The following is a 23812-nucleotide window of genomic DNA, read 5'->3' on the forward strand; positions in this document are numbered from 1 at the left end:
ATCAAAGATTGGCTTGGCCCACACTTTGCATCAACTATCTTGTTTTTCCATTCCCACTGCAATCTAGCAGTAGTTGTATCATAATTGCGTGGTGAAACTGAATTTTGCAAGTTGTGTTGGCAACAGCAATCGTGAATTATGTCAACATTTCCTCTCTTACGTATCCCCTCTCCACAACTGCCTAAAATATTCCCTTAACTCCACCATCACCTGTGGTGCAAACCATCTGTCTTTTGTCCCAATTATAACTCGTTCAGTCACATCAAATGTCAATAGGAAGAAAACAGGCTGAAGTGAAGCAAGACATTAAGTAAGAACTTAGAATCGAGATAAACCTTACCAGAAATAAATGTATAATTGGGGAATTTTTTTCATTGACACACAAACTATGAATATATGGTGTAGAATCACGAGAAACCTAAAATCAGAGAATGTAAAATCGAAGTTCCACTGTATCTATCACTAACAACACTCCTTCACAACACTAAATCTAATGTTGGTGGGAATGTTATTGGCATTTAGAAATTTTTATGGTGGGGGCTCTTGCTTGTTCATCTGTGTTGCTTCCTTGGTAGTGAGATTCACTAGAAGAATGGGACAGAGGACAGTTGTCCTGCTCAATGCAATTATGTGACAATATCGACTCCTTTCTCATTGCAAACTATGTCAGCCACTACCTGTAAGCTTTATCTCTTTCTGAACTGTGGGATAGTTTTAAATGTCTCACAAAAAAAGTGTTCCTATGCCAACCAAGAGACCAGGAAGATGTCCATAAATTCCTGTATGAACAACTTGGGTTCACATTAGTTGGCAGATCGAAACAATTAAACTTGTGACATCTAATGAAGCCACTGAGCTAACAGGGAAGTGTTCTGCTACACTTTGAGGCAACTTTAAAACTTCTCGTAAGTATCAAGCAATGTCCCAGCAGCAAAATTATTATGTGCCATCTGCTCCTGCTGAAATAAATCATGCAGTTTTTACTCAGCAGTCAGCATACAATTTGTATCTGTTACATCATTACTAAAATTAGTACACTGATGTCACATTATAGTATCACTTATACTACTCAGTTTCTTACACAGTCTGTTCATGTACTGCTTGCATTAGCTCTAATTGCTCAATGAAATTGCAACAGATATTTTCGTTGGCTTCCAACCTTTTTGCAATTTGTAGCTGATTCTTTTGTGCATGTTTCACAGCTTTTGTGCTCACTAACAACTTCTGAATCTACCTTTAAAACTATAGCTTGTAACTGCAAATTAATGTGCTCATCCAACTGTACACTTGACTGGACACAGTAGGTTTCAATAGCTTGTTTTACTTAGAGATTCTGTGACACTTTCATTTCCATATTGTACACAATCAGAGTACATATTTTGAGATGACAGTGATAAAAATTCCAAAATTAGGTTTGATAATAGCTACAGTGTACCGCTCTCCAACGGGAAAGTTTGAGGTATTTTTAGAAAAAAATGGAAATTTTCTTAAATAAGCTGTATAAAACAAGGTGTGATGTTGTAGTATGTGGTGACTTTAACATAGATTTTCTTAGTAAATGTAAAAATAAAACCACCCTTGGCAATCTCATTAAAACACATAACCTTACAGCCACAGTTAAAGTTGCAACGAGAATAACACCAACCAGTGAGACAGGTTTAGATCAAATCCTGATTGATAAAGAGAAATTGGAGTGGTCAGTAAAAGTGTTTAACACAGGATACAGTGACCACAAAGCTCAAATACTTACCACCACAAAGGAAGGAAGACCAGTTAAGAATAACTTACTAAAGGTCAAGAGAAGGATCTACAGGCAGAAAAGCATTGACCACTTTAACTCACTATTGCATACTGAAGACTGGTCTGATGTCTATGAAAAGCAAAATCTGAATTCAAAATTCTAGAAAAAATGGTAAAGCATTTTGATACAGCCTTCCCTCAAAAAATGGTAAATATAAGAGAGAAGACAAGAGGAAAGGGTTGGATTACTAAGGGAATAAGAACTTCTTGCCAGAAAAAAGGGAGCTCCACAGAATCTGCAAAGAAAGTAATGCCACTGAGGAAATGCATACTCACTACAAAACATACACTAAACTCTTACAAAAGGTCATTAAACAGGCAAAAAGAATGTACAATGATTACTACATAAATAATTCTACAAATAAAGTGAAAGCTATATGGGACATCATTAAAAAATAAACTGGCAAAAATAAGAGAACTGAGGAGAACATTGTCTTGATACACAACAATAAAAATATTTTACAGCCTACAGAAACAGCAAACATATTCAACAAATACTTCACTGGGATAGCTGAAAATTTAATAAAAACTAATTTTAGTTCAACTCAGCATCAAGTGGTAAACAAGTGCAACAGTCATAAATTTTCAATGTTTGTGGACTAAGTAAGCAGGGAGGAGACACTGAAGGCTGTCAGAGAACTAAAGACAACATACTCAGCAGGAATTGATGGTATACCAAACAGAATCCTAAAACTCTGTATCCAAAGTATAATTGACCCCCCTTACTCACTTATGCAACTACCACAAAACCCTATTGAAGAAGCTAGAGCACTATGGAATTAGGGGGTTGGCAAATGATTGGATTCGTTCATTTCTCAGCGACCGTAAACAAAAAGTATCCATCAGACATATAGATGATAAAGCACGAATAATCACAGAATATGTATCACCAGAAAGCCCAATAACTTACGGGGTACTGCAAGGGTTGGTAATGGGACCCTACTTTTCTTGTTATATATCAATGATTTGGATATACATATTGATTCCCAAAAAGTAATACTGTTTGCTGATGACACAACAATATTGGTAAAAGCAGCAAAAAATGAAGATATACAAGAAGAAGTAAACACAGTTACAAAACATCTAAGTAATTGGACAGCAGAAAATCAGTTGATAATAAACTACAACAAAACAGTAGCCTTAAATTTCCATAACCACCAAAACACCTCATTGATATATCCAGAAATAAAAATCAATCAACACCCTATTGCAAATGATGAGGCTACAAAATTTCTCAGCATCTGGATACAACGGGACTTAAAATGGGACAAACACATAGAACAAATTAATGCCAAGCTGAGCACGGGCTGTTATCTTCTTAGGGTTCTCAAACAATGCATAAATGAACAGGCACTATTGTGTGCCTATTATGCGTACCGTACTTCAATGCCCTTCTCAAGTACGGACTCATATTCTGGGGAAATTCCCAGCAGCTCAAGGGACTTTCAGAAAACAAAAAAGAGCCATTAGGATTATGACAGGAAGTGGTGCTCGACAGTCCTGCAAACCCATATTTAAAGCACTGAATATACTACCTCTACCGTGTATGTTTATTGTTGACACACTAATGTACATAAAAAAAGTATATGATTGGAAATGATGATAATATTTTAAAAAACAAAGATATACATGATTATAATACTCGGATAAAATATAACTTGCATGTACCCCCAGCCAGTACCAGTTTGTATCAGAAAGGTACATGCTATCTGGGTATTAAACTCTATAATAGACTATCAAATAGTATAAAATGCTTACAAAATATTAGTGCTTTTGGAAGATCTGTTAGAGAATATCTACAGTACCACTGTTTCTACTCAGTAAAGGAATACTTGGACCAGAATAACTGTTAAGAACTAAAGCTACTGTAATTTGTAACATTGTATCATTGTAAGAACTACAACTATTGAAATTGATAGCGTGCTGAAAAATGATTATTTAAATATGTATCATTTTGAACTAGATGTATCATTTTGAACTTAGTAGTAAGTCCAATATCATCCTGCACACTGTACTACATATGATCAAAGGACTCAATAAATAAATATCAGGATTCAAATCTTCAGCAGTGCTTATTTTGCTTGTAATTCTATCAATATCAGTAATACCTTCTATGTAGGATCTACTGGGTCCCTATTACTATCATCCATTCTGTTCTGTTCTGTCAAATGTGTCCAGCAGTTGGGAAAGTATTTGAGCACTTAGCTTGTGATTCCTTCTCCACTTCATAGCTTGCAGAAGCAGAGTCAGTCATCACTGCTAGGGTGGGTTGTCATACCACTACGTGTTCCCAGAACTGCAACTTGCTGCATCTAGCATGTCTCTAGCAGGCCCTTGGCTTCAGCTAGATGCCTCCTCCACAAGTTTACCAAATGGGAATCTTATCTACCATCAACCAGAGTGGTGAACGGTCTGCCAGAGCTCTCCCTTTCTGATTTTAAAAAGGATGAGCCAAAAATCTAACTATTCTCTCTTAGTGTTGCTTTTGAAACCCTTCTGCTTGTAGAATTCTCTACAGACTAATTACCTTCATTGATTACATAGCAGCATTCAACTCTACTTCCCAGCAACATGAGGTGTCAGTTTGTGATGTTATTCTGTACTTCTCACTAATTATTAGGATATTCTTAGTGCATAGAGCAAGAATTACAATGATCAGAAACCTCTCAGACTATCTAGCCATTCATAATTACTTCAGCAGTTTAATTGGATAGGATGAATATGTGTCATGTACATCAGAACAAACTTCCTGAAACTGTAAGTGGAGGAATACAAGGGTGCGGATAGAGACCTAACTTTTTTGTTCTGGGTACTTGCAGTCCATCCATATATACTTGACCTGTTAAAGCTTACCAGCCTGGGTTGCTTCTTATGTTGTGCTCTATCTGGTGTGTTGTGATTAGTATTTTCAATATCAGAACACAACTAAGGAAGATGTTCATACACCATAAATAAATAACACTCTGCTCTGGTAAAAAAAAAAACACTGTACTGTTGAGGCTTCACATTACCCGATAGTTTGATGTACATTAGTAACAAGAAAAATGCTGAGATACAATTGCCACACACCGGAATTCGTGGAGTCTCTATAGTAGACACTTATTCTTATTGACCATAAAACTGTTAAATTTAACTTAATAACGACTCAGAAATGCTTCTGACATGCAGGACCTGGAAAAACAAAACACCAAGACAGTTCTGAACATACTTGGCTACAAGATACATGATATTCTGCAAGATAATAAAATTGCTGACCTACATAGCTGCAACCAGAAGCTCATCAGCAACGATTTAATACAAAATGAAAAAGTTCACAACAAGATGATAAGCACAATTTGACTTCACCAACAGAAAGATGATAGATGACATAAAGATATGGCACATGCTTTGCTCATTTCTGCTACCAATGTCTAAGTCTGTAGGTATTGTCACCATCAAAATTGTAACTTCAGTACACCAAGTAAAGCCAATGTGTATATGATTGTTCATATTCTAACTTAGTTCACATAAAATGAACAATTACAAAGCTTATTGCATAACTGCGGCAGACTCAGCCAAGATTTGACACCTTCTGCCTCAAATAATCATCTGTGACTCCTATTTACAGCTTTTCTGCCAATTGTGATGTCAGACACATCACTTTTTGTAACATTTAAACTTTTCATGTTATTACAGCTATGCTGGTTTCCCCGGTGGTAAATCTTTGATAACACTGCTTGAAACAATTCGACAACAAATCTAACTCCTTAAAAATGTAATTTCTTGGATGAACTAATTTTCTTTTCCCTGGTTTCAGTGCCTGAGATGTCACCACACTCTTGTTGCTTGGGATGTCTGTCTCCACAAACTGCTCATTAGTTTTCGTTTTTTCCCTTTGTATCCTTGCACCAAGATTCCAGAAACCTTCTGACACTCCGTTCTAGCTCCTTGACAGGTGCCTTATATTTTACCAGGTCCTCAGCAGCCCATCCCGCAACAATGGTTGGGCTCAGTCTCTGTACTCACCAATGAATTCTGATGCTAATGCTCAATTAATATTTAAATATCTACCAATCCAAAGATCAAATTACAATGTGTTTTGGACCAATCATTCCCAAATTTAAGAAAGAACACATTAAAGATAATTTTCATTATTGTTCCTTCACTTAATCTAATGACTTGATTCTGTAACTTGAGTAGTGGACAATGAGTGTGATCAGTGAGATAGCAAATCACTACCACATCTCAAGATGAATTGTTGCTTTTCTCTTTCTTAAATTGTATCCACCTTAGAATTTCTGTTACTGAAATGTTTTCTTCTGGATGTTTCAGAGGACTCGATGACTTGTCCAGCTCTCAGTGCATTCTTCTTCTAAAGATGCTTGCCCAGGGAGGACGTACTGTGATCTGCTCAGTGCACACACCAAGCGCACGTCTTTTTGAACTTTTTGATCATGTGTATGTAGTAGCACAAGGTCAGTGTGTTTACCAGGGAGCTGGATTTGACATTGTACCATTTATGGCATCAGTTGGACTTAACTGCCCGATACATTATAATCCATCAGATTTTGGTAAGTACTATTTGGCAAAACCTTGCAATGAAATCAAATTATTATTTCACACAAAATCTCTTTAGTAGTGCCATGGCAAGGACAGTCAACAGTTCAAAGCCTAATACCTAATCTGAATGTCTCTAAAAATGGTTTGTTCTTGGGCCCTATGATTGCAAGCTGGAGAGCTCCTGAGGCCCCACTTGTGCATCAAAGCATTTCACGTGGTGTGACCAGTTATTCTGTTCAGTCTTATCCACTCACTTTTCTTCAGCTCAAATCCTGGTAGGTGGGTAAGCGGAACACCTTGATGTTTTATTTTTGCAGCATTCCATCTCTTGCACCACTCTTCGTTAATGTCAGACTTTTTGCTGTTTCTTCCATTGTGACATACTGGAGTCTATGATTCAAGTAGTCTTGAGGAGGATCATCTAAGACTATATGAACTGGAAGGTCTTGGGGTAGTTGGGGTGACATAACTTCCTCCTTTCTCAATTGGTCACTTCTTAACATCACAATTCAGCTTTTGGAATTTACTGATGGTGTGCAGCCAAGGCATCAATATGTATTTTAGTGTAACTGTTGTCGTTCTCATTGATCCATTGAAATGGGGCACTATGGACTAAATGTCTACTGTTCAGAAACCAATGTTTATAGAAGTAACAACCATCTCCTCCAATGTCCCTTGTCTCATCTGTTTGTAACCTATAATCTTTTGAAGTCTATTGGTGAAGTCCTGAATCACCACGTGGACCAATGTTCCAAAAATTGTGGAACAACAGTTTACTGCAAGATATGAGTGTCAATTTCATTTAATTTTATTGTTGTTGCTGCTGCCTCTGCTGCTGCTGATGCTGCTGCTACTGCTTCTGTTGCTGATGTTACTGCTGCTGCCCATTTACACCTTAGGAGCTCTTGGGATAATTCTGTAAAGTGCTCAAATCAAACTTGGAATTCTGTGAGGAACAATTACATCCTTTGACTTTTTTCGTAATAGACTACTGGCCATTAAAATTGCTATACCACAAAGATGATGTGCTACAGATGCGAAATTTAACCAATAGGAAGAAGATGCCGTGATATGCAAATGATTAGCTTTTCAGAGCATTCACACAAGGTTGGCGCCGGTGGCGACACCTACAACATGCTGACATGAGGAAAGTTTCCAACCAATTTCTCATCCACAAACAGCAGTGACTGGTGTTGCCTGGTGAAACGTTATTGTGATGCCTCGTGTAAGGAGCAGAAATGCACACCATCTCGTTTCTGACTTTGATAAAGGTCGGATTGTAGGCTATTGCGATTGCGGTTTATCGTATCGCGACATTGCTGCTCGCGTTGGTAAAGATCCAATGACTGTTAGCAGACTATGGAATCAGTGGGTTCAGGAGGGTAATACGGAACGCCGTGCTGGATCCCAAGGGCTTCGTATCACTGGCAGTCGAGATGACAGGCATCTTATCTGCATGGCTGTAACGGATCGTGCAGCAATGTCTCGATCCCTGAGTCAACAGATGGTGACGTTTGCAAGACAACAACCATCTGCATGAACAGATCGATGACATTTGCAGCAGCATGGACTATCAGCTCGGAGATCATTGCTGCGGTTACCCTTGACGCTACATCACAGACAGTAGCACCTGCGATGGTGTACTCAATGACGAACCTGGGTGCACGAATGGCAAAACGTCATTTTTTTTCAGATGAATCCAGGTTCTGTTTACAGCATCATGATGGTCGCATCTGTGTTTGGCGACATCGCGGTGAATGCACATTGGAAGCGCGTATTCGTCATCGCCATACTGGTGTATCACCCGACGTGATGGTATGGGTTGCCATTGGTTACACGTCTCGGTTACCCCTTGTTCGCATTGACGGCACTTTGAACAGTGGATGTTACATTTCAGATGTGTTACGACCCATGGCTCTACCCTTCATTCGATCGCAGCAAAACCCTACATTTCAGCAGGATAATGCACGACCGCATATTGCAGGTCCTGTACAGGCCTTTCTGGATACAGAAAATGTTCGACTGCTGCCTTGGCCAGCACATCCTCCAGATCTCTCACCAATTGAAAACATCTGGTCAATGGTGGCTGGGCAACTGGCTCATCACAATATACCAGTCACTACTCTTGATGAACTGTGGTATCGTGTTGAAGCTGCAGGGGCAGCTGTACCTGTACACGCCATCCAAGTTCTGTTTGACTCAATGCCCAGGTGTATCAAGGCCGTTATTACAGCCAGAGGTGGTTGTTCTGGGTGCTGATTTCTCAAGATCTATGCACCCAAATTGCATGAAAATGTAATCACATGTCAGTTCTAGTATAATATAATTGTCCAATGAATACCCATTTATCATCTGCATTGCTTCTTGGTGTAGCAATTTTAATGGCCAGTAGTGTACAAATGTTCCTGCAAATGTAATTGTCTTTGTTTATAACATGGCTAGAACAACAGAAAATTGGAGACTAATTACAGTTATGGACTGCTCTTGTGGAATAGATTTATGCATCACTGGCTACTGTTGCAGAGGCTCTGGACTGAATTCTTGGTGATGACTTCAGGTTCCTCTGTGGGTATAATGTTCTGTAAAGGGTTCTACAGCACTCGTGCTGCTAAAGTAGAGTCAAAAGATATTTATTAATTAAGTAAAACTGTCCTCAACGTAAAGGTTGGTTTGAACAATGCAGTGTTTTAGTAGCCCTTGCCTTCCTTTGATTTTTTAACTGACTTATCCAGCCAGTCAGTTATATCTGCTGTTTAAATTGGACTCAGAATTATTGTGTGACTTAGCATTTTCCACATATACAAATCATTGCATGAGATAAAAAAGTGGTGAGAGACAAAAAAATTCTAGGGAGAAACCTTTCACCAGTGAACCACATGATATTTATAAGGAGTGATCAAAAAGTTTCCTTTTGAAGTCTGTACAATCCAAAATTGGTATACCAATCAGGCAAAATCACTGTGATCATTGAGGTAATAGTACTACTGATGCACCAGGTTGAAGATAAGTGACTGATAAAACACTATGTCTTAATGCACGAAGAAGTCTGTAAAAGCCTGCTGCACATTCTTTTCTGACAGGAATTGCCGATCCTTCAAAACCCTTTTTTAAGGGACTGAAGGCATAATAATCCCATGGGGAGAGATGAAGATTATAGTGTAGCTGCTGATGTCCCCATCTGACTTGGCATAACTTGTGTGTTATGATATTTACAATATGAGGATATGTGTTATCATGAAGTAGCAGCACCCCTTGTTGTAGTTTTCTTAAACACTTTGACATAATTACGCACTGTAATTTCTCCAGCATTACACAGCATCATTTTACAATGGATGTCTACTGGTGTTGATACTTCTGTAGACAAAAGAAAGTTTGTCCCACATTTGGCATAACACTATCATAGTTCACATTTCTGCATTTATTGCACACACGTTGGAAAGGCATGAAAGCCACACTAATCCCTGGCCTGTATGTTGTTGCTTATATATCCACATCAAAGTCATCCTCCTTTGCATATATACTGCAGCAATGGCCTTACATGGAAAGTTATTGATCGCCCCTTATATTTATAATAGTTAATCGACAACACATTTCTGTCAGCTGTTTTTCTTGATAAGCTGTGCCTTATCTCCAGTTGCATCCCTGAAGGTTCTTCTCTTCATGGTGGGCTCTACAGAACATGATGTTTGTAAGAACAAATCATTTAAATAGGTTGCTTGTCTCCATATATTGTAAGCTGTCTATGTAATTAGATGTAATTTCCAAATATTATTTTTCACATTATGTAGACAACTTACCTGCATAAAAGAGTATGGCTGTCTAAGCAGTTAAGATACTTTTTATGAGAAATACTGCTTTTCAATGCAACAACATTTTAAATATAATAATGATGCTACTACAATTATTGATTTGTATTAAATCCTACTTTATTCTATAATCATTGTTCTGCCATAATTTATTTTTAAGCAGCTCCATTTTCTATAAGATTAACAAGTTAACTGTATTGTAAAAAAACATTAACACTGAATCACTTTTCTTCCCAGTTATTGAGGTATCAAGTGGAGAATATGGAGAACAACATATTGATAAAATGGTAGCTGCTATTGACAATGGCCGTTGTTATAAATGGAAAAAATTAGAAAATGGGACCCAGACTGTAAACAACAATGGTAAGGAAATACTTGGCTACAGTGTTCCATTGTGACATTGCATAATGCATGAGTATATTACTCTCAAAAATTTGTGACTGTTAGTAATAAAGATAGTTTTTTCCCCTTGTAAATTCAGTTATTGCCCTAATCTGGCATTCCATTTAGTTATAAATTAGCACACTTTGACTGCAGCCACCCATTCCATACTCTTACATACAGCCTAGCCACACAAGACCATTGCATCTGTAGTGATGAGCAGTCTCACTGAAAATACATCACAGGTCTCACTGAGGCCTCCACACAATAATTACCCTCCCTATCTCATACAGAAACAGATCTCCCATGGCTTATCTTTCCAATCATCCCCCTCAGCTCCGAGTCCCATCGTCTGGCAACTGAGGAACATTCCCCTCATGACTCAGTATCACCTGGGACCAGAGCAACTGAATCACATTCTCCACCAGGGATTTGACTACCTCTTGTTATGCCCTGAAATGAGGACTGTCCTACCCACTATCCTCCCTGCTCCTCCCACAACGGTGTTCCACCACCCACCGACCCTACACAATATCCTCATACATCCCTACACAATCTCTGCTACCAACACCTTGTCTCATGGCACATATCTTTGTAATAGATCTAGATTCAAGACCTGTATCATGCACCCTCCCAGCACAATGTACTCCAGTCCAGTCACAAACATCACTGCATCAGAGGCAGGGCTACCTGTGAAACCAGTGATGTGATCTACATGCTAAGCTGCATCTGTTGCACTGCATTCTATGTGGCCATGACAGCCAACAAGCTGTCTGTCGACATGAATGGCCACTGACAAATTGTGGTCAAGAAATGAGCATGCTGCCAATCACAATGTTCTTCATTTTAACTGCTGCTTGAGAGCCTGTGCTAATGGATCCTTCCTACAAACACCAGCTTTCCTGAATTGTGCAAGTGGTAACTCTCCCAGCAGTATATCATAGGTTCCCATAGCCCTCCTCCTGGCCTCATCCTTTGTTATTGTCCTACACCCACCTATCCCCTTCCCTGTTTCCACTCTGGCACTACACAGCCCTCTTTTCCACCAATGCACTCACAGTATTTTTACTTCTCACCTTTTCTATTGCCTCCCCCCCCCCCTTTCCCACTTCCCCTCTGAGTAACCTGCCAATTACAGCTAGGTGCCCTACCCTCTCTCCACCAAGTCCTTGTATGCTCCCACAAGCAGCACTTTACCATCCCCCACCCCTACCCTGCTATCCATTCCCCTATCCACCCCAGCCTTCTCCTTACCCCCCACCAAATAGATTGCTTCTCTCATCAGGCACTGCTGCTTGCAGTCTGGCATTGGCAGCCAGAGACTGGTCATATATATCTGTGTCTGTGTGTGTGTGTGTGTGTGTGTGTGTGTGTGTGTGTGTGTGTGTGTGTGTGTGCGCGCGCGTGTGTGTGTTTTTTGTCTAATTCCGATGAAGGCCTTTGTGACTGAAAGCTTACTTCTTCGACACAGTTTCTCTGCTGTATAGTGAGTGGTAATCCATCCTTTTTATAATATTGTCATTTTTACATCCTTGATTTTCCATTGGCAGATTGTGTTAATAATATAACCATAAGGGAAAAATATATCTAAAAACAAAAATGATGTGACTTAACGAATGAAAGTGCTGGCAGGTTGATAGACACACAAACAAACACAAACATACACACGAAATTCAAGCTTTCGCTACAAACTGTTGCTTCATCAGGAAAGAGGGAAGGAGAGGGAAAGATGAAAGGATGTGGGTTTTAAGGGAGAGGGTAAGGAGTCATTCCAATCCCGGGAGCGGAAAGACTTACCTTGGGGGAAAAAAGTACAGGTATACACTCGCGCACACACACACACATATCCATCCGCACATACACAGACACAAGAAGACATTTGTAAAGGCCAGGTCGATAGACACACAAACAAACACAAACATACACACGAAGTTCAAGCTTTCGCAACAAACTGTTGCTTCATCAGGAAAGAGGGAAGGAGAGGGAAAGACGAAAGGATGTGGGTTTTAAGGGAGAGGGTAAGGACTCATTCCAATCCCGGGAGCGGAAAGACTTACCTTGGGGGAAAAAGAAGTACAGGTATACACTCGCGCACACACACACACACATATCCATCCGCACATACACAGACACAAGCAGACATTTGTAAAGGCCAGGTCGATAGACACACAAACAAACACAAACATACACACGAAATTCAAGCTTTCGCAACAAACTGTTGCTTCATCAGGAAAGAGGGAAGGAGAGGGAAAGACGAAAGGATGTGGGTTTTAAGGGAGAGGGTACGGAGTCATTCCAATCCCGGGAGCGGAAAGACTTACCTTGGGGGAAAAAAGGACAGGTATACACTCGCACACACACACATATCCATCCGCACATACACAGACACAAGCAGACATTTGTAAAGGCCAACGATATATTTTTCCCACGTGGAATGTTTCCCTCTATTATATTAATATAACCATAATATTGACTGTGGCTTTAAAAAATGTATTGCTGTTCAATCTGATAAGTCACTCAGCATTGCTCCTTATCTTTGACCATAATATGTGCTGTTCAGAATCAAGTACTTCAGTTTTTAATATTTAACAAGGGGGCAGAACACAAAATAATAAATCTCCTTGGATGGATTGTATTACGGGAAAGAAGTATTTCATCTTCTTTCATTGTTTTACACAATTCTTATTCAAAATTTGTCACACAATAAACCACTTTGCAGTTGAGAAACTGATTAGCATATTTAATTGGCATAGAGTGGAAAAAGGCTGCCAAATATATAATGAAAATTTACTTTGAAAATTCTAAAAATCAAAGAAACCATGTAGCATCGGATTAATAACAGCATGCAAAAAAGGATTATTCTGAAGCTTCATCCATGAAATGACCAGTAAACAAATAATAATACACATTGTTGAAAGAATTTGCATTAATTCATTTAGATTGTAGAGTTAAATTTCTGCAAGTCAAAGTAAAATTTTGACACTTCGTACCACTCATTGTGCATTAATCACAATTCATTCAGACAAATGTTTAAACTTAAACTTTTATTCTTTTGTTGTAATCAGGCACATTCATACATAAATTTCAATTTCTGGATCACCTACCCGATAGAATTCAATCTGGATTTAATCCTTTACGTGATCTGGAAGGAATGAAGTGAAAATCAGGGTCATTCTTTACAAGCTATTGTTCAGAAACGAAGATGACTGGAATATTGTGAAAATGTCAACAATACAACTTATTTTGCAGATACAGAACATTCATCTACAACACCTCTACAAACTTCAAAGAATCAGTACAGTTTTGCAAGTTCCGGTTGGGCACAGTTTCGCATCTTAACATACAGGATGTTGCTGCAGACATGGAGAAATTCTGTAAGTAAATCACTTGGACTGTTTTCGGTTTTTGCAGTTTGCACTGCTTTACAAAATATTAATAATTTAAAATAAAATTTTATCTCATTTTTAACCATGTAAGAAGATATAGACTGCTACTTACCATAAAGAAGACGTAAGTTGCAGACGGGCACAATTGTAATACACTTACACAAAGCTTTTGGCCACTGCCTTCATCAGCTGAGGAGAAACAGAGAGACACACATTACTCATTCATATAAGCAAACACACCTCATGCACAAGTGACTGCCAGCTCCTACATCTCAGGCCCAAATGCAGCTATCATGTGCGATGGCAGCAGCAATCTGGAGGGGAATGGGTAGGGATAGCAGTGTACATGTAGGACGACAGAGGAACAGTGTCTGGTGCAGTAAGCAGGGATTTGAATGCCACCACATGCAGTATCAGGAGGTCGTGGGGCAGGGACTTGGGGGAAAAAAAGGAGAGAAAAGAAGAGGAGCAGGAAAAGATGGGCAGGTATGCTGGCAAAGGGGGCAAACAAAGATGCTGGGAGACAAGAATGAGGAGGAGATGATAGGACAGAGGCTGTGGAAACTGTTGGGTGGAGGGTGTGAGGACAGTATGCTACCGTAGGTTGAGGCCATGATAATTATGGAAGCGGAGAATGTGTTGTAAGGATAACTCCCATATGCACAGTTCATTTTTAAATATACAGCACTAAAAGAGTTGTAGAACAACAATTGTTTTTTTAACATTTTGTGTATCATGTAATAAACATACAAAAATTGGGTATATAGTTTTAGTTTCTGAAATTTTGTTTGCAAGTAACGTCCAGATACAATTTTTAGAAAGTATATGCTTTTGGAGATAACAAGATTAATGGAACACTATTAGATATAACATTAATTTAGACATTCTTCAATTTTGTCTCAGTTCCAGCTAATGCTTTACAGTCTAGTCCAAGTCTTTCAGCCAGACACTGGATTAGCAGCTCCTCAGTTAGTCTCATGAGGCGGGACAGACACTGTTCACTGCAAAAATATTTCAATGGAAATAATCTTGCCATCTTCACCTTCGAAAAAAGCAATGCTAACCACTAGATCAGTAAAGCAACTTCTTTAATAATAAAATAATTATAATAATAACAACAACAACAAGTTATACGAGTGGTCAATACAGATTAGGAGGTTGAGAACAATACAGCTTTTATGCTGTTCAGCACAGTCAGAATGAATTTAACAATGCAAAAAAGGTCATAGCATTAGAAACAAAACATAAGACGGATGACAGACATAAAAAATCAAAAGAACACGATGAATGCAAAGATGTATGCAAAGATCACCTTGGAAGAGAAGTTCCAGTTAAGAATCTGTAAACAGATAATTGAACTGCCATGAAGCCAGGCTGTCAGCTACAAAGTAATTCAACCACTAATACATGCAAGTCACTAAGTCACATCCAGTCCAATACTGTGTGAATTATTGCCACTGCTTGAAACCATGAGCAATAATTTACCTTGAAACAATGTCTTGCAGATATTGCACTGTGAAAATGATCCAGGGAAATGGGAAGATGAAATATGCCAATTTCTACAGTAACAAAACTTTTAGGAGGATTGATCCCAACAAAACATTTTCAGATCTTTGCTCTTACTTTTCTCAGCATCTAGGGTATAAATACACTGGACTATAAAATGTCACTAAATAAAACCAGTATGTTTTTTACACTCCTAACAAGGGAACCTCCCCATCGCACCCCCCTCAGATTTAGTTATAAGTTGGCACAGTGGATAGACCTTGAAAAACTGAACACAGATCAATCGAGAAAACAGGAAGAAGTGTGGAACTACGAAAAAAATTAGTAAAATATACAAACTGAGTAGTCCATGCGAAGATAGGCAACATCAAGGACAGTGGGAGTCAAGGTGTGCCTTGGTCCCGTGGTTAGCGAGAGCAGCTACGGAACGAGAGGTCCTAGGTTCAAGTCTTCCTTCGAATGAGAAGTTTAATTTTTTATTTTCAGTTTATGTGACAAACTCTTATGTTTTCATCACTATTTTGGGAGTGATTATCACATCTACAAGGAAACCTAAATCGGGCAATGTAGAAGAATCTTTTTACCCATTCGCTAAGTGTACAAGTTAGGTGGGTCGACAACATATTCCTGTCATGTGACGCACATGCCGTCACCAGTGTCGTATAGAATATATCAGACATGTTTTCCCGTGGAGGAATCGGTTGACCTATGACCTTGCGATCAAATGTTTTCGGTTCCCATTGGAGAGGCACGTCCTTTCGTCTACTAATCGCACGGTTTTGCGGTGTGGTTGCAAAACACAGACACTAAACTTATTGCAGTGAAAAGAAACGTCAATGAACGAACGAACATATCATAACTTTACAAAATAAAGAAAGTAAAATTTTCAGTTGAGGGATGACTTGAACCAAGGACCTCTCGTTCCGCAGCTACTCACGCTAACCATGGGACCACGGCGCTGCTGAGCTCGCATTCTCCTTGATGTTGCCTATGGACTACTCAGTTTGTATATTTTACTAATTTTTTTCACGGTTCCACACAACTTCTTCCTGTTTTCTCGATTGATCTGTGTTCAGTTTTTCAAGGCCTATCCACTGTACCAACTTATAACTAAATCTGAGGGGGGTGCGATGGGGAGGTTCCCTTGTAAGTAGTATGTTACACCACTGCTGCTCTCAATAGACTTAGCACTGTGTCTATAATTGTTAAGTATAGTCAATCATGTGTTTTTTCACCACTCATGAGTTTTTGGATTATGACCACAGTATGTCCATTTTGATTGTCTCTTCCATGCAAAAATTCAAAAAGGGCTTCATGGCCAAAGCCGTGGCAATGAAAAAAATTAAGGTATATTTTTATCCATCCAGTGGCACCCAGCGTGGTAAAATATTATCATTCAGATAATTTGTGTGGCTGTGGACTTTTTGCGTGGGAATAACATGAATGTGGCCATACCCATTATTTAGGAAAAGACACATTCCATCAGTAGAGTACCTTCACTTCATATGAAATTTGGACACATGCATTATAATCTGACATTTTTGGCTAGAATCATCTTCAGCCTAGTAATTAGTTAACTTCAGGCACCTAGGGGTATTTGGTGACACTATATACTTCACTTTTGTACACAGTTACTTATTGTTGTTTCCTTACTATTGCTTTTGCACCTTCTTTTAGCAGCCCTCCTCAATATTTCCGAATGTAATGTATTCCAGAGTAGCATCACATATTTGTATTTGTAGAAATGAAGTACTAACAAAATGTCCATTCAGTTTTCAGAAAGATTTTTCGACAGAAAGTGCTATATATGTTTTCACTGATCAAGTATTAAATGCTCTGAATAACTGAACATCACTCATTTGGATATTTTGTGATCTCTCAAAAGCTTTTACTGTGTGTATCATGAAATTCTTCTACATAAACTTAAGTATTGTGGTATGAGTGGGAAAGTGTACAAATGGTTTAATTCATATTTAACTGGAAGAACGCAGAAGGTTGAAATTAACAGTACAGATAGTCTGCAAAAGCCAGCACAGTCCTCTAACTGGGGAGGTAACAAGAATGATGTGCCACAGGGTTCACTCTTGGGTCCCTTATTGTTTGTAATATATATTAATGACTTGCCACTCTATATTCATGAAGACACAAAGCCAGTTTTGTTTGCTGATGATACAAGTATAGTAATCACACACAACAAACAATAATTAGCTGAGTAAATTGTAAATAATGTCTTTCAGAAAATTATTAAGTGGTTCTCTGCAAAATAGAATCACACTAAACTTTAAGGAAAAACAGTACATACAGTTCTCTGCAGTAAAAGGATTCCATTAGAACTACTGATAGCCTTGGGAGAGCCTTGGCACAGAAAGGGGTGATTTATGCTGCCACAAAAGTCTTTGGTCATTTGCCAAATAGCATTAAAAGTCTGACAGATAGCCAACAAACATTTAAATACAAATTAAAAGAATTTCTGAATGACAGCTCCTTCTACTCAATAGATGAATTTTTATTTATGAAGTAGTAACTGAAAACAAAAAATTATTATATTGTTTAATGAAAACTTACATTAAACTGACCCATTCCACATCATTACTAAATGTCATATTCCTGATCTGTGGAACAAGTATTAATGTAATGTAACATAATCCCATTATTAGGCACTTTCACCACTACTTCAGCATTTGCTTTCTCTGAAAACTCAGTTTTCTACTCCCATTGTGCCTTTTTACTTCAAGCATTTTGTTCTTGTCTTCCTTCGCCTCTCTCTCTTTTTTTTATTTTTTTTATTTTATTTTTTTTATTTTTTATTTTTTTTTAAGGAAATGGTATGGAACCAATCAAACAGATTATAAAGCTGAAGAGGTCAGAAGCAGAGCTGGAGATGAGAGAGATTCATAATAATGTGAATACCATAGTAATAAGTGGGACAGTGTAAATAACTGCCAGTAGGGATTTTGTCAGTATAGACGGGAGAAGCAAAGGGACATTTGAAACAGGATGTGAGACTTCTTGGCCTAATGATCAGTGAGAATGATTTAAATATCACAAAAACAGTGTGACTTTTCAAACTCACTGCTTCCGCTGGATAAGATCTAAAAGATCAAACCATACCAAAAGGGATTCTGCCACAGGCTACAACATATTTCCCTATCTGCTCATATTCATTTTATACCACATGTAAAAGCTAATAGCACCATTATCTATGAAGCACTCACAATAACTAGTTGCTGGTTCAAGAAGTCCACACAGCTTGCACAGTCTATTATTCTTTAAATCCTGCCATTTATGTTTTTCTGAGGCCTTTCCTCTTATGCAGTGTGGTGTCATTTTATCATTTGTAAACTTAAGACTTTCTCCTGTCAACTTTACAACTATCCCACACTCTCCTTGCCCCTCATTCATGCCCTAGTTTCCAAAAAAGCATCTCCTTTAAAATTAGTTGATCACTCTAAACTGTTTTCACTTTCTGATGGTTTGCAGCATCTGACCATTTTATTTATCTATGTTGTTCTTTTGCGAAACAATCATAATATAGCATACAAGATATGTTTTGTTATTTTGATTTCAGACTTACCTGAAAATAAAGATTGTGATGTACCTGTTTGTTGCTGGAATAATTAGTGGGCTCTTTTACAATTTTGGTAAAGATGGTTCTAAGACGATATTCAACTTTGGATTTTGCTACACATGCATTATTGTTTTTCTGTACATACCAATGATGCCTGTACTACTAGACTGTAAGTAAAAACATTGCTTTTCCTTAATATATTTCATATCATGTTTGAAATTTCAAGGCAAAAGTAATTCTTTTTCTTATTTGCAACACAAAATTAATAACAAAAAATACAGCATGTGCTAAAATTACATATTTATCCAGTTCCAGGGGAAGTTCAGTTGTTGAAACGTGAATACTTCAATCGTTGGTATGGGCTTAATGCGTACTTCTTTGCATTAACTGTATCAAAAATACCACTTCAGGTAAGACATGATATATTGTTAGCTGTACAGTAAAGGACTAATCCAGTATTTCCCTCATTTATACACTTCTTGTTCAAAAATTTACATGTAAACTAACATAAAAATATTCTTAAACACAGTTCTAATCAAGAAGTTAGATAATTATTTAAAATAACAAATACCATTTACAGTGTACTCTTTATGACCATATAACCATTCATACATAGGGTATTGCCAGCACAGTTATGTAAATAGTAACAAGTAATAGCACATAATCAGCAGATCATTTTTGTAGCTACTTTCCTGCTTGTATTCTACCAAAGACTTCTCATTCTCATTTTCCTGCTAATTTTAATATACAGAATGAACTTTCTACTCTTTAGCAAGGAGTAATGTTTTGAAATTTACTTGTGATTAATATTGTGTGACTGGCTGGTGGAGCTATCCAGAAATGACTTTCATGACCCACCCCATACCTTCAATTCTGCCGCTACAGTTCTTCCATTTTCAAACTTTACAGAAGATTCCCTGCATAAGTTATGGGACTAGAACTCCTCGAAGAATGGTATCACAAATAAATGGTTTAAGCATAGTCTAGGAATGGCATCCAGTACGAATCTTTCGTTCTGCAGCAGAATCGTGCCTTGATAACTCAGTCAGTAATAGCTATGCCCATAAAAGGCAAGGACCTAGGTTCCAGTTCTGGTCAAGAATACAGTTTTAATCTACCAGAAGTTTTCATGTTATTTCTTAATTTGTTCACTTATAGCCCATGTACAGCAGATAAAATTATCAAAAGGGACTCAGAATTCAAAGTACACCCTGAAAACGTGCACTTGGTATCTTTAGAGTGCAGTGAGGAAAAAAGGAATTTTGACTGGCAGCCCAATCATAGTGCATTTGACAAAACACATAGCTACAATTTTGGTTTGCTTCCACCACAAAAACTCCCAGCAGTAACATTGGTGACACTGCACATTGACACAGGTTCCTAGTGGGGGCTCTGAACACACTACAATGTTGCCCATAGGGCCCTTTCATGGCTCTGAGAATAATGCAGGAGGAATTAAACATTAACTGACTTTCAGGTAAAGTTTCCCTGATGTAACAACCAAACTTCTAGGATTTTTATCTAGCCTTAAGTGTCCCAAAGCTTTGAACCAGCAGCTACCCTGGTTAGAGATCTCACAACAGTTTCTGTTCACACACCATTCTTCTAACTCTGCCACACCGTTCAGTAGGTTATGGTGTGTTCTTAAAAACATATTAGATGTGTTCCCCTCACACAAAAAGACAGCATAGTTAGGTGTACCTTACCCACAATGAGCAGACGCTGCAGCAGAGTAGAATCCTCTTCGAGGGTGAGTCTCAGTTCAGCCTGAAGAGCACTTCCAACCATCTCTGTATGAGGCCCAACTGTGGAGCATCATACAACCATGCCAATATTGTAGAAAGTATGCAATGTGGCAGTGACAGTATTATTGATTGATTGATTGATTTTTATTGCCCAAAAACAAATCATTTACAGGGATGTAAAGCTTGTATAAACAACGTCAATAAATGAACAAACAACAATGACAATAAATACACAAATAATTAATCTATGTTAGAAATTATGCTCACAGAAATCTTCCATTGTATAAAAACGATTTTGAATTAATAAAGTTCTTACAAATATCTTTTTTTTTCAGCTCCAGACTCTTAGCTGGCTCTGGTAGTTTATTAAATAGCTTTACAGGTGTGTGTTTGAAGCTGTTTAGAGTTTTGGTATATGTGAAGTAGTCTTTTCTTACATCATTACAGTGTCATGTGCTATAACTATGTACATCAGAATTCAGATCAGAACTAGACAAGTTCTTTTTAATGTACAAGACACATTGATATATGTATATACATGGCAAGGTCATAATACTAAGTTTAATAAATAATTCTCTACAGTGAGTTCTAGATGGTACTTTACATATCAGTCTGACAGCTTTATTCTGGGCTGTAAATAAGCATTTTGAGTAGCAATTATTTCTCCACAAGATTGTCCCATACGTCAAATGAGAGTGAATATAACTATAATAGACAGAAAGCAAAATTTTCTCATCTACTGTTGCTCGTAATTTTCTGAGCATAAATATTCCTTTAGAAATTTTTGAAAAACAATGCCAAGAAACTTTACAGGAACTGTCTCTAAGGTGATTCTATTGTTATAAGAAATGTTTAATTGGCATTGCACCAGTCAGAAAGTATATCTACCTTGAGTGAGGTAGAGTTACTTATGTTATTGTTCGTAGGCACTGTAACACTTAAACTGATATCATCTGCATACAAGTAACAGTTTGTAGTATCATCTATTACATTGCTAGGTAGGTCATTCATATACAATATGAACAAGAGAGGGGCCCAATATTGACCCTTGAGGAACACCATGGTTAATGGGTAAGAAACTAGAATATTGGTTATTGAAGTAAACAGTTTGAGATCTATTAGATAAGTATGACTGAATAATTTTAACAGCAGAGACTGAGAAACCTACAGTTTTTAATTTCAACAGCAGTGTGTTGTGGCTCACAGTGTCAAATCCTTTTGATAAATCAAAAAACTTTGTACTTACAATAAAGTTTTCTTCTTTTGCTTCAAGACAGTTACATATGTAGCTCATAGCAGCATCACATGTTGATAGATTTTTCCTAAACCCAAATTGGCTGTTTGAAAGTGATTGATGAGAATCTAGAAAATTGATAATTTGAATACTCATTAGTTTCTCAGTGACCTTGGATAAAAGTGGTTCAAGAGAAACTGGCCTATAATTGCTAGGCAAATTAATGTCACATTTTTTGTGGACTGGGATTACTTTAGCTACTTTTAATTTTTCAGGGAAACAATTTTCATCAAAGCAGTAGTTTATGATGTGACAGAGAACCTCTGCTATATTATGACTACTAAGTTTCAATATTTTAGAGCAGATATTGTAAATATCCAGTGAATCACTTTTGCTAAGAGAAAGAATGACAGAGTGTACATCTCCTACACAAATGTGTTCAAAATAAAACACATTTTCCATAGCATTTTGGTTTTTATAGGCAACATCCAAATAGTAGCTATATTCATGTTTACTATCAGGTATCTTAGTAACTACACTATCTACACTGTTTACAAAATAATTATTAAAACTATCAGCACTAATTTTGGATCTAAATACAAATTCTTTGCTACCCGATGCTAGATTCTCATTAATGATTTTCCTCATTTCTTTTGGTTTATTAATAGCTTGTGCAACCAATTTGCTATTATATTCTAATTTAGCTTTCTTAATACCCATTCTGTACTGATATTTGCATTCTTTATATCTTACTTTGGCATGCAGACATGATGAATTCTTTGCTAGGTTGTAGAAATTGTTCCATTGATCTTTAAGTTTTCGTAGTTCCTGTGTGTACCACCTATTTTTATTGATAGTCGATACCCTGCTCATTTTAACAAATTTCTTCTTTAGTGCCAGGCCAATGTTAACTGCCCACATGAATAATTCAAGAAAGTTGTTGATTTGGTTTTCTGCTCCAGTGTTACCATACACACACAACCAATTAATTTCTCTGATGTTAAGTTTTGAGTTGCTGCAATGGCTGGGGTCTTCAGGGATAACATCTGGAAGCGGCTTGTACACCCTTATTTTTTAGCATTTGGACTGGTATCAATCTAATGGATAAAAATTGTAGCTTGTTGGATGAGTACCTCCAATACATGGGCATTTCACATCTGTAATGTGCCAGTTCGCTCATTTTGCTTAAATTCAACTGAATGTGCTCTAGACTTTACACCTATTGCTCTCACAATTGCTAACCTTCAGAAGGCACATGTCCAACAATGGGAGCCATTACTAAAGATCAAACAGGATCGTTTGATCCTCATTATGGGGACTAGATATGAATCTTGTATTGCCTAGGTACCACAGCCTATATTGGCATTCTATATGCCATCATTAGAGTACCATAACACACATTGAGTGCCACCCTTGATCATTTTAAAGTTCTTCAGTATACCTTTCGGTCACTGTGTTGCATGCCAAGTCAATTGGGTATCTTTATTGCATGTAGTAACCTCGTGTCTTATGTTGTTTTGTGAATTTTGAAGAGAGCTTCAACAATACTTAGGAATTTTCAATTTCTTCTTTACATAGTTCTTGGTGCTAATAATGTCAGTATAGACTCCTCTGCCTTCACATTTTGCGCTAACATTTGGGGCCATATGCACTAACATTTTCCACAACATGTTAATGGAACGTCCTTGGTGGACATAAATAATTTAAGGAGTAAATGTAATGATATCAAGAACAACTAAGGCACCAAGTCATCAATAGGCAAATGAGCAAGCAAAATTCCCTGTCTTGTTTATGTGCCAACAACTCAGCATCTCAACTATTTGGTGAATTGTTATATTTACTTCTTA

At 37.7% G+C, this 23812-nt stretch overlaps 1 protein-coding gene across 1 annotated transcript in view; it reads left to right on the forward strand.

Moving 5' to 3' along the window:
- Positions 1-23812, forward strand: part of LOC126194742 (ATP-binding cassette subfamily G member 4-like) — a 513739-nt gene that overhangs the window by 474879 nt on the left and 15048 nt on the right. The window contains exons 5-9 of the mRNA XM_049933005.1: positions 6112-6350; positions 10383-10508; positions 13776-13900; positions 18987-19155; positions 19296-19396. Coding sequence (XP_049788962.1) covers positions 6112-6350; positions 10383-10508; positions 13776-13900; positions 18987-19155; positions 19296-19396 — 760 coding nt within the window. The remainder of the gene's footprint in view (positions 1-6111; positions 6351-10382; positions 10509-13775; positions 13901-18986; positions 19156-19295; positions 19397-23812) is intronic.

This window comes from Schistocerca nitens, chromosome 7, assembly GCF_023898315.1.
Source record: "Schistocerca nitens isolate TAMUIC-IGC-003100 chromosome 7, iqSchNite1.1, whole genome shotgun sequence".
Classification (NCBI taxonomy): Eukaryota; Metazoa; Arthropoda; class Insecta; order Orthoptera; family Acrididae; genus Schistocerca; species Schistocerca nitens.